The 12,983-nt window shown below is 36.6% G+C and overlaps 1 protein-coding gene across 1 annotated transcript in view; it reads right to left on the bottom strand.

The window, feature by feature from the left end:
• Positions 1-1,009: 1,009 nt before the first annotated feature.
• PPA2 (inorganic pyrophosphatase 2) overlaps positions 1,010-12,983 on the bottom strand; it is a 70,833-nt gene continuing 58,859 nt past the window's right edge. The window contains exons 9-11 of the mRNA XM_084872819.1: positions 7,835-7,904; positions 3,167-3,203; positions 1,010-1,215 (exon numbers count right to left, since the gene is read on the bottom strand). Coding sequence (XP_084728945.1) covers positions 1,175-1,215; positions 3,167-3,203; positions 7,835-7,904 — 148 coding nt within the window. The 3' untranslated portion in view covers positions 1,010-1,174. The remainder of the gene's footprint in view (positions 1,216-3,166; positions 3,204-7,834; positions 7,905-12,983) is intronic.

Here is a 12,983-nt window from a genome sequence, read left to right as displayed (position 1 = left end):
TTGTTTCCTGAGAAAACAAAACAGACAAAAATGTGAACAGAATCGGCACGAGAAACACAGCACTGGGAGCGCGAACATACAGGTGTGTGAAGAGGAGCAGCAGGCATGGAGCTCCTGAGAAAACCGGAGTCTGTTTTTTTCTCAGTATGAAAAGCCATGGGAGACATTTTGAGAAAAATATAACAAGGCAAGACCTACGCTTTAAGAAGTCAACTGTTTAGAAATGTGGAAGATGGTGCGGAAGGAGAAAAGCCAGAGGCAGGACTTAGTTAGGAGGAAAGAGGGTATGAAACTGAGCTAGAGCAACTGGGAAATAGGAGGAGAGCTCTAAGGAGAGGCTGTGGTAATGGCTCCTATGAAATAAGGGGGACAGTAAGCAAATAATGGGGGTGAAAGATGACAAAGAAACAGTTTAGACGATCTTTATGAGTAAAGATAGAAGAGAGGTTCAATATGGTATCAGAGTTTGAGTGGGGGACCAAAAGAATGTTAACTCGATTGTTCAAGAACAAAGGAATTAATAGGAGGTCAGTTTTGGACCTGAGGCATCTAAGGTATTTGAAGAGATGTCCCATAGGCAGACCCCAGGAGAGAGAGATAGGCTTCTTATGTATAGCTGGGAGCCATCACCATAGAGATGAGAACTGAAGCTAAGGAAACTGGATAAGACTCAAAGACTTTCAGTCCTTTGAAACAAAAATTATAGTTAAGAGCCTTAATATGTAAACGCATTTACACAGAGGTTGGCCAGAGGTTATACAGAAGTTGGCCAATAAAGTCTTTGCCAGCAAGAGACACGAAAAGGGATGATAATAAGGTATGAAAATGAAAACAATCTACAGAAATCTTATTCATGTACTAAATTTGTAATTTTTACATAAACCTATAGAAATAAGCCCAGTAAAATCTTTGGGCACAGAAATGTAAACTGGCCAAAACTCAGTGCTTCTAAATTTCTGCTACAAATTAAATGAAATCTTTATCATATCAATAAATATCTGGAGGAGACTAATTCAAAACCAGTGTTTATTGACATAGTGATAAACAAAACAGTTTGGGGAGGAAAAAAGAGTTTCAACAGAAAGTTAGCAAATTCTCATCGATCTGCCCATCTCCAGCACTTGAGGGAGACAGTCTGGAAGTCCTCAGAGACTGGAATATTGATGGCAGAACTTCAAATGTTCCCATCACTTGCAAGGAAGTGCCACACTTGATCTGTGTTTAAAATGGGTGTTAGGGAAGGGGTTCAAGGGAGGGAGGGAGGAAGAAAGAATAAGACAAATTTAATTTAGACCTTTAGGAAGTGTTCAGGCAGGTAAAAAAAAAAAATCAAGAAGCTTAGCATGGCCCCGTCTGTATGGCTCAGTGGCTGAGCATTGACCTATAAATCAGGAGGTCAAGGTTCCATTCCCTGGTGAGGGCACATGCTCAGGTTTCGGGCTGAAACCTCAGTAGTGAGTGTGCAGGAGGCAGACAATCAATGATTCTCTCTCATCATTGATGTTTTTCCCTTCCTCTCTCTTTCTGAAATCAATAAAATGTATCTATTTTTTAAAAGCTTATTTAGCATAACCCATTTCTCTACTTAAAGTTACTTCCCTTCAAACTCTTCTCATTTAGATCAAGTCTTACATAAAACTACGTTAAAAATTCTAGAGCCTGACCTGGTGGGTTTGGCTCAGTGGATAGAGCATCAGCCTGCGGACTGAAGGGTCTCGGGTTTAGTTCTGGTCCAGGGCACATGCCTGGGTTGCAGGCTCGGTCCCCAGTAGGGGGTGTGCAGGAGGCAGCTGGTCGATGATTCTTTCTCATCATTGCTGTTCTATCTCTCTTTTACTCTCCCTTCCTCTGTGAAATCAATAAAAAATAGTTTTAAAAAATTCTAGAGCCTTCCCATTTTATTTTCTATTTCTCTCTGGGTGATTTCAGTCTCCATTGAATATTACAGAAGTTAGTACCCTAGCTGCAGCACAAAAGGTCTAGAAAAACCTTGAACTGTAAAATTTGACTGCCTGTCAAATATCCCAAATGGGGTAGTATCACAAAGAAACATGGGTTAGTCCCCACATAAGGGACGGAGCTTGCTTCCCAGGAAACCAGCTCTGTGGTTCTGCTCCTTCCTCATAATCCTAGAACTGGACTCACAGTAAACAGTGCTCAATCTTTTCTCCAAATTTGCAAGCTCAGCATTCTTCTACTGTTTTATATTAAAACAACAGGCCAAAGGTCTGCCCAAATATTAAAAGATAAATTACATGTGCATATGCTTGTATTCTGAAATTTTTACCATGGAATATTTTTACTTGTTTCTCAAAACAGCTTCAAATATGATGGTAGTAAAAATATGGCATTTTAAATCATGCTACAAATTTTCAATTTTAAGATCTTCAGTTAAAATAAAGAAAGTGATGAAAGATAAAGAAAACACCCAAATCAGATATTTTGAGTCTTTTTTAAGCTTATTAGAACTAGCTGGAGTCTCTCTACTTGACTAAAAAAGTCACTAATAATCAATCATTTTGTAGCCTAAAAGTAATGAATGTACTCTTTCTCATTTTCTGAAATCAAGAAATAAACCATTTCATGTGAAAATTTTAATGACTATTTTGAAAAGTATTTTACTTAGTTTATATAACTTTTTAAAAATTGTACCTTTATTGTTGAAAGTATTACTGATATCCCTCCTCTCCCCCATTGACGCCTTCTAGCTAGCCCCTGCTCCCCATCACTGCCCACCCCAGGCCTTCACCACCCTATTGTCTGTGTCCATGGGTTTTGCATATAACCATACAAGCTCTTTGACTGATCTCTTCTTACACGAGCCCCCACCCCTGAGGCACCCCCACCCCTAAGGCGCCCCCACCCCTGAGGCGCTCCCTTCTCTCACTCCTCCCCCCTCTGAGAATAGACATTCTGTTCCATGGTTCTGGCTCTGGATCTATTTTACTCATCAGTATACTTTGTTTTCTAGATTCCACATATGAGTGAGATCATATGATACTTATCTTTCTCTGAGACTGGCTTATTTCACTTAGCATAATACTCTCCAGTTTATATAACTTTTAAATTAATCTATTGGTATTTTTGTTTGTTTGTTTTGGCTATCACTAACTAAAAATGAATCAATTTACACCTCTAGCTCCTTAAGAACCCAAATGTACCATACCTTCTTCATTACTTCCTTTACTTATTGAAGGTGATACCTGAAAGATAAGAACAGAGTTTCCATTACAATGAATGTTTAGATGTAGAAACTGTATCCAAAAGTACTTCTCATAAATTTATAGAACCAAGTTCACACATGATAGTTCTCTAACCTGAAAAAAAAATTTCCTTTTGCCTTTATTATCACTGTTCACTCGTTCAGATAAAAAACCATACAGAGTTAAATGGAAAAAGCATGCTTGAAAATATCTTTTCTCATTAGCCCTTGGGAACTACTGGGAATGAGGAGAGAGGTTTCCTTTCAGCTGCTTTCCTGGCTGAGGTCCTGAGAACAAAAATCAAATCACACATTCATAAGTATGCGCATACAGTGCGTGTACACACACAGAGGCACATATATGAACTATATAATTTATGCAGCTGCTTTCCAGAACTTTTAAGGTGAAGTTTGTTAATTTTGATGACTGGGCCAAGATTCTTAGGGCAGATGTAATACAACCTGTGGTGGACAAATATCTTGAGATATAAATTTTTTTCTAACTAAGAATACATTTTTAAACTTTTTAAAAATATATTTTATTGATATTTTACATGGAGGAAGGGAGAGAGATAGAGAGCTAGAAATGTCGATGATAGAGAAACATTGACCAGCTGCCTCTTGCACACCCCCCCACCGGGGATGTGCCCGCAACCAAGGTACATGCCCTTGACCGGAATCGAACCCGGGACCTTTTAGTCCACAGACCGATGCTCTACCACTGAGCCAAACCGGTTTCGGCTAAACATTTTTATAAAAGACACTTTATTGGAAGATCCATTTTCCCGAGCCAGAGTGGACCATGACGGGCTCTTCCCCAGTCGTAACCTCATCTCCCCAACAAAAACCTGACTTTTCATATTTCAAATTCAACAATCAACTTCTAATTCTCTGACTTTGCTTACCCTCAATAGGGAAGACCTACCTTTGGCATTTGAGGTCTTGGGAAAGGTAGAAATGAAAGACCATACACCATACATCTGAACAGTTAAAAGGTATAAACCAAGCTAACAGAATGATGGCTACAACAGAGAGTATGTTTCATCCTACTATCTTGTAAAGATATCTTTGTAACTAACGACTTGGGAGCTCTCTAGCCTCCGGATGCCTCAGAGGCTGCCTGAGGATGGCAGCGTGAGAAGAGGCACACGGCCCTCACCCTGCCCCGTGTCTCCTCCCAGCCCAGGCTCCGTTCTGCAACGGAGGCCTCACCTGCACAAAAGTGGAAATTCCAGCCCACACATCCATGCCACCCCTACCTGCCATGGCCACCCCGACCCCTGCAGAAGTAACAGTGAGCACACAGTCCACAGAGTAATGAGTGTGAATTTGGGCAGATGCCCACACAGACCCTGAAAACAGGCCTGCAGCTGTCTGGGCAAAGAATTCTAGGGTCTTGAGTAGTCAGTAGGTTGTCTAGAATGGGGGGCTTAGGCTGCCAGTGAAGGCACAACTTTGTCCCTTGGTCTTGCACTGTGGGGAAGGACAGAACTGGATGAGGATCCTCTAGGTCTAAGGGCAGTACTGAATAAGAACAACTCAGCTTGAAAAATGGTTAAATTACAGCAATATTAAAACATTCCCTATCATAGTGAATGTGTCACCTTGGAGTGAGATTAACATTTAAATTGAACTGCCCTCCACTGGATGGGTGGGTCTCACCCAATCAGTTGAGGGCCTGAATAGAACAAAAAGACCAGTTTCCCTAAGCAAGAGAAAATTCTCCAGCAAAATGCCTTTGGACTTTATCTGTACCATAGGGTTTTTGGCCTGCCAGCCCACCCTGCAGTTTTTGGACTTCCCAAGCCTCTGCTATCTTTATCTCCCCTCCTCTTCCCTCCCCTCCTCCCCCTCTCTCTCTAACCACACACACACACACACACACTACTGACTGGTTCTCTGGAGAACCCTAACTAATACATTGCTCTCCCCAAAATCATAATTGGTTAAAGTTATTTTTCCTTCAACTCTATTTAAAAACAACCATAATCAAATATGCTTTGTTTTTTCTGTCATAAAAAAGAATGATGTAACAATGTAAATAAAGACCTCTGTACAAATTTTATGTAAAATAAAAAATACTTGACATTTTCCAAGTACTTAAAAAAAAATTCTATTCATTTTTTCTAGCATGACAAAATGCTTAACCATGCTGGTTTTGAGGGTGGTAGAACTGAAATGAATCTGGGTGTGAGAGGAACTCTACAGCAGCGTTTTTCAACCGCTGTTCCGCGGCACACTTGCCTGGTGTGCCGTAGGTGCAGACAAGACAAGAATTTTATAATTTTTCACTATTTTGTTTACTTAATATTTCATAATAAAGTAATTATAAAATACTTTCTTTGTGTTTATTTGATTACTATTCAAGAGAATTACTTTATATATAGTCAATATAGGCACAGAGTTAAATTTTTTAACATTTTCTAATGGTGGTGTGCCTCGTGATTTTTTTCATGAAACAAGTGTGCCTTTGCCCAAAAAAGGTTGAAAAACACTGCTCTACAGCATGAAATTATGCTCACTGAGACTAGGCCTCTGGGATGCAATGACTCTGGTTTTCTAAACAGAATATAAACAGAGAAACTTGCCTGTTCTTTGAAATTGTTATGCTTTTCAAATTGTGTAGGACACATATTACAAAGATTGTTAAAAAGTTAGCTGGTTAGATTTCCTGTTTAAAATCAGCAGCTGCTTCTTGCTGGAACTGAAAACATTTCAGAGGAAGAACATGTATGGCATAGAAGACAGAACAACTGAGCAGCTTCTCATTAACCTACAGAGTGTCACAGAAAAGAAATGAACAAACTACTCTACCTAAGACAGTTACTCTTAAATGTTATTTAAAAATAATTTCCAGATTATTTTAATCTTTTCATTCTGAAAAAGAATTTCTTGGTTAATAGAATATATTCAGAATGTACAAAGCCTTATATAAAAGAAAACGAACATTACAGGCAAGTCTAACACTCAGAGGTAGTAAACTATTAAAGTTTGGAGGTAATTTATTTTTTATACATTTTTTCATATTAGCATATGCCAAAAGAGAGACCAGGATTTATATTTAAAAATACCAACATGACATCATGATAAACATCAGCTATTTAACTATCAATGACTTCCAGACTTTTAAAATAACAAGGGTGACACTTGCTTGTAGAAACTGGAAGAACAAAGAAATGCACAGAACAGCAACTAAGAATGCCCCAATCCCAACTCTCACCCTCAGGTCCAGCACTGTTATATTTTCCTTGTAAGAAACAAAGCCAGGATTTTCGGTTACTTCTGTTTCTCAGTAGGTAAAGAATGTGGGCACCCTCTCCTCATCTAAGAGAAATTCTCCACAAAATAGTCAGTTTTATTTTATACCCTTATTCTAAAAATGCCATCTCCTCCTCTTTCCCACTCTAAAAAATACTTATCACAAATATTCCTATATTTCATTTCTTTAAAACAAATCCAGAATTTTCCTTGCCAAAGTATTCCTCTTTCTTTTATCAACCAAAGAAAGCTTATGCTGGCCTCAGTCCCTTATCTAGGCACTGTATTTTAAATTAATACAAATGCTATGTATTTAGTGTCTCTCCTTCAAACAATCCCACCTCCTACAAGCATTTTCAATAACCTTTCAAGACACTACTTATTTTACTTGTGTATTTAATAACCATCCATCTCCCCAACTGGAATAGCTGACATTCTATCCATGGGCAGAAATGTTTATATCTTTTCCTTAGTACTGCATCCCCAGCACCTAGAATCTCACCACACGGAACAGGCACTAATCAAATACTTGAATAAGTGGAGAAAAAAATTGAAGCAGCCACAGTAAGCAAAGATGTCTGTTGTTCCTGAAGTAAACATCTAAATTCACTAGTTTCTTACCTCATAAAGAGATAATTTGTTAAAAACTTAATTTACAAATGGTATTTATAGCTTAATATCATTCTTAAAAACACTACATAACAATATGACTTGATTATCTGAATATGAATTTTCTTATTTAGAAAATCAATGAGAAAGAATCATTCATCAGCTGCCTCCTATACCCCCCACACTGGGGATTGAACCTATAACCCCGGGTATGTGTCCTGACCGGAATCAGTGACTTCCTGGTTCATAGTTCCATGATCAACCATTGAGCCATGCCGGCCAGGCTTCTAGTCTATTTTAAAAATTAAAACACCAATATAAGTACCAATTTGTTAATAAATTCAGTTGTTTCCAGGCAACAAAACCAGTAGGACATGTAAATATCCAAGGATATCTTCTTAACTAGGAAGTAGAAATCTTGTGAGATAGCCAAATTAAATGGAAAAAAGGGGTCTTATTTATTTCATTTTTCTTGAGCCAAAGTGCACCTGTGTCAGCAGCCAGTTGCACTTTCACCACCAACTAGTAGGAAACTCATGGGAACAGAACTGCACAGAGAACAATGCATACAAACAATAAATTGGTGATGTTAAGAAAAAGAGCATCATTTGAAATTAAATGGTTAACGTATTTTAGAAAAGAAAACTTAATAATTCAACGACAAGGTTTTCAATTAAACCTGGATTAAAAATAATACATTTTAGTGTTATTTTTTAACATGATAGACTTCCTTATGACATAAGATTAAAGGACATTTTGCCTTACCGATTCAACTAATGATCTTGCCTTCTCTTGAGAACAATGAAAAGGACTATCACTTATCTCCAAATTTATGCTGCAAATGAGACAAGAATGTTTTTATTACACAGGATAAAAAAGGAACAATTACCCAAAAGAAAACCAAGTCCAAATATTCCACATGACAGTATGATTCTAGCTGGTGAAAAGGACCTGAATGACTATAAAGTAGGATAAATGTAGATTCTTGTACATTCTTTCAGACAAGGTTATAAATAAAAGTGCTCTGCGGTACTTCACACTCCAGAATTCAAAATAAAATTATACAAAAGTATACAAATTTCAACTGCATCCTGTTATATATAAAAGGCTAAGCTAAAACTACACTTCACCTTTATTGAAGGAAAGAAAAAAAATTTGACCCACAGAATGATGACTATAAGGACAAATTTTCTCTAATTGAGGAGATAAACACTAATTGGCCACTGAAAGAAAGGTATGGGAGATTAAGCCAAGAGTGGTGACAGAAAATCATAGGACTATGAAAACTCCGTTTTCTCACAAGTAAGGAAGTTTGGTAAGGCATAAGACACCAGCTCCTTCCATGATCAATAATGGTTCTACAGAGTTAAAGCTTCGCCACTCAATGGGACACTGTGCTGTCAACGCAGCAAGACACCCAGGACTTTGTCCTACCTCCTGCATCAAAGCAAAGGCATCATTATTCTCAAACATAATTTCATCAAAAATATCAGATTAAAATGGATATATTGTAGAAAGAGGCAATAAGAAGAGAGTTAAAGCCCAGTTAATTTTTAATATAGAAGGAAAGGCCAGCCAACATGGCTCAATGGTTGAGCTTCGACCTATGAACTAAAAGGTCATGCTTCAATTCTGGTCAGGGCACATGCCTGGATTGCAGGTTTCATCCCCAGTGTGGGACATGTAGAAGGCAGCCGATCAATGATTCTTTCTCATCATTAATGCTTCTATCTCTCTCTCCCTCCCCCCTCTTCTCTGAAATCAATTCAGATTCCTAAAGGAGACAAATAATAGATAAAATACACACACACACACACACACACACACACACACACACGCCCTCAAGTAAATCTATAGATATACATTATCAAATTAATTTTCACAACGGTTTGTGAAATATGTCAGGATATCTATCTATCTATCTATCTATCTATCTATCTATCTATCTATCTATCTAAACTACATCTGTCTGTAATCAGACATTGGGTATAACAATTATACTAGCAAGTCAGTTTGCTTTCTATCCAGACTCAACATGCGGGATTTATTTTCATTCTTGACATGGATAAAATTGATGAAAGTTGGCATTATCATCTTTAAGACTATTTCTTCTCTACATCCCATGTTTATTTAAAAATTGAAAAAGGTAAAGCCTTATAAGTCAGATGAAAGTTTCCGTAAAGGAAGTTAAAACTAAATTTAAAAAGAATAAGGCAAAAAATCAGACATTGCAGTCTGAAGTGCTAGTCCTCTGAAGAAACCATGGTGTATGGTAAATTCTATGTATAATGTTTTTAAGATTAAAGCTAAACCATCTATGGATGCTGAGGATACAAAGCTCCCATTGCACTCCAGAGCCCCTATGGAGCTGACAATATTTAGGAAACATTTTAGCTCTCAAATCTGACCGTAGCCTACAAGAGAAGCAGAAAAATCATTTAATGGAAAGATGACTAAGCTGATAGTGTCTACTACAAATAAGATTGAATATGACTACAAAGAATATACTGCTTCCCTTTTAATAATAAGATACCAAATATCTTGCTGTAAATTTATAAACATTATATAGCCCACATACAATCTGGCTTACCAAAATAAGCAGACATGATATTAAAGCAACAGACAAGCAATACAAAAAATGCTATGTACAACAAGCCCAAATTGCATTAAAAAATAATAAAAGGCATATTAGTAGATACATAATAGGGTAAAACTAATTGATTAAATAAAAATAGAAAAAGAAATTACCTGCAAATAATGAATAGACACATAAAAGATGAAATTTACGGCCAGCAATATAGAGCATTAGTAAAGAGAAATTTTTTTTTTCCAAGACCATCTCAAATCAGACAAATGAGAATCCTCAAATCCAGGATATAGCTTTGCCCAGGCTTTTCATTGTACAGCAAAGTAGTCAAGAAAATAGGAGAGACAGGGAGACAGGTAGAGAAGGAGGGAGGGAAGGAGGAAGAGAGAGAGGGCAAAGGAGGGAGGGGAGAGAAGAGAATGACAATGATTTTGGACTATAACCTCCAGAGTTTGTAGAAGTGACACTGCAGTAAATCTATACAAAGTTAAAAGAATTGGAGCCATCTGTATAAGATCAAATACACATCCCTCTGGAAAGATAAAAAGAAACAAATTTAAGACCTAAACAATTTGGATACATTTTTTTTTTCATTCAGTAAGCATAAAGTACCTATCAAGTCCTGTCACTAACTGCTAAGGTTCAAACTCAATTTAGAGAAATAATAATAATAATAATAATAATAATAATAATAATATACTGGCCCAAGTTCTTCAGAGGGGTGTGTATAGCTTAGGTGATGTAATAGCCCAGGTGAGAGGATAGGTAATTCTGGCCAGAAAAAAAAAAATTCTTTGCAGACTACATCTTGGAGAATGAACAATCTTTCATTGAGGAAAGATAGTGAGATGAAAGGGGACAGACATGAGGCTGATCAAGTAGGTTTTGACATGTTTAAAAAATATATATATTTTATTGGTTTTTTACAGTGAGGAAGGGAGAGAGATAGAGAGCTAGAAACGTCGATGAGAGAGAAACATCGACCAGCTGCCTCTTGCACACCCCCCACCGGGGATGTGCCCACAACCAAGGTACATGCCCTTGACCGGAATCGAACCTGGGACCCTTCAGTCCGCAGACCGACGCTCTACCACTGAGCCAAACTGGTTTCGGCAGGTTTTGACATGTTTAATGTGTGGGAGAGCTGCGTCATATTCTATCATCGATGGGAAGGAACCACATAAGTTTTTAAGAAGAAAAATGACAATTACATTTGTATTTTTCAAAGATAATTTGGACAATACTATATAGAACATATTAAACAGGAGAGTAGTTGCAATACAAAATAATTTATGAGTACAAAAATGATAACGGAATTAAAGCAGTTTTGCAACTAGAAGGGCATTTGAGAAGCAACAAAAACTTGAAAAACTGCATCACAACAAATAATCGTTAGTGAAATAAAATAAACTGATAAAAAGAATAGTACACTTCAGATTTCTTAAAAATGAGATAGATAAATAAACTGTGGCTGTAAAGAGGGTTGGAGGCATTTAAAGTTAAACCAAAATGGCAAAATAAATAAATAAATAAATATCCTGTTTATCCTACAAAGAGTTTAAAATTATTTTAGGTAAAAAGAGAATGAAATTCTTTCTGTTAAAAAATATGTCACTTTCAGAGTAAACATTAAACAGTGGGACCAAAATAATAAAAATAACAAAACTTATTGTGAAAAAGATAATACTCAAAATACCAATGAAAGAATTTAATAAATGCAGTGCTCCTGGAAACAGAAGAGTCACTACTAGATTAAAAACACAACAAATATTTGTTGGCTTTAAAGTATTATTCAACAGTTTACTTCCAAGGAATTTATTAATGTCAGAAGAGAAATAAAGATGGTTAAGGCAGCTTTCTACAGTTGCTTTTAAGGAACTTCTAGAAGACATAAATTCACAAACTAAGTACAGCAGTCCCTCTAAACTTCAGGGGATATGTGCCAAGATCCCCAGTGGATGCCTGAAACCACGGACAGAACTGAACACTCTATACATTGTTTTTTCCTATACATACATACCTATAAATTAAATGAGAAATTAACACTAACTAGAAATAAAGTAGATCAATTATAACAATATACTCTAACATATACTAGGTGTACCAGTTACTAATGTGGATTTTTTTTAATAGATGGCGTTACACATATGTTGTTATATATGCAATACGATATGGATGCTACTTTGTTGTATTGACAGCAAGCTTCAAAACTTCATGTGTCAAATTTGCTGAAATGTTAACATCATAGATATTTTTACACTTAAAAATGTCAAATTTCATGCCAAAAAAAGAGCATTTGCGGGAAGTTTTAATTTATTATTTTGAAGAAAAGTGCTGCTGAAAGTTATCATATACTTTGGGAAGCTTATGTTGAACATGCTCCACCTCAAGGTACTTGTGAATGCTGGTTTAAATGCTTTGAAAGTGATGATTTCTATGTGAAAGACAAAGAATGTCCAGGTCAACTGAAAAAGTTTGAAGACCAACAATGTAGGACAATGTGAGATTTTATCACACTACTAAGAACAGTGTTGATTTAAAACTTATAATTATTTTTCTGGAATTTTCCATTAATATCTCAGACCACAGTTGACTGCAGGTAACTGAAACGGAGGAAAGTAAAACCATAAATAAGGGGGTGGGGGTGGATTATTCTAGTTAATTACAATGATATAAACACACAGAGGGAATACTGAGTGTACTGGCACCTTAGCTAGCATTGGGGCTTCTATAAGGGAAAGTTTCCTAGAGAAGATGCATTCAAAGATAAGTCTTAAAAATGAGAAAGTTGGGCAGTTCACAAAATAAGAAGATAATCAATGTCAAAGGAAACAGAGTCACCGCCTAGCAGTCAATAACCATGGTGCATATGAGGAGTGACAAGCTGTTCTCAATTGTTGGAAATAAGAAATAAGAGGCATGAAATGATGTTATGTGAGACCAGACCAATCTTGAAAAGCCTTGTGTGTTCTGGAGAAAGTTCGTATTTTATGGTTCACACACACACAGAGGCTCGTTAGGGGCTTTAAAAACATATAAAGGCTTAGAGATCCTAATTCAATGCAGTTAAGTTTTCTCACAGTTTCCCTAGGTAATTCTGATGGACTATGTATTGTTAGAGAACCGCAATGATAAATAATGTGAAACTAAACTGAACAAAGTGGGGAAAACAGGTTAAAAAGGGAAGAGGTACAAACTCATCTATAACAGAATATTTTAAGGAACCGAGAGAGAGAGGCAATTTGTTCACTAAAAGCAAAGAATATGAAAATGTAACAATTTTGAATATATTTTACAAATCAAGTAGTGATAAAAATAAAAAATTAA

Source organism: Pipistrellus hanaki (assembly GCF_964339955.1).
Source record: "Pipistrellus hanaki genome assembly, chromosome: 1".
In the NCBI taxonomy this organism is placed as follows: Eukaryota; Metazoa; Chordata; class Mammalia; order Chiroptera; family Vespertilionidae; genus Pipistrellus; species Pipistrellus hanaki.
The sequence above is the reverse complement of the archived record's forward strand: the minus strand, read 5'-3'. Positions and strand labels throughout refer to the sequence as shown.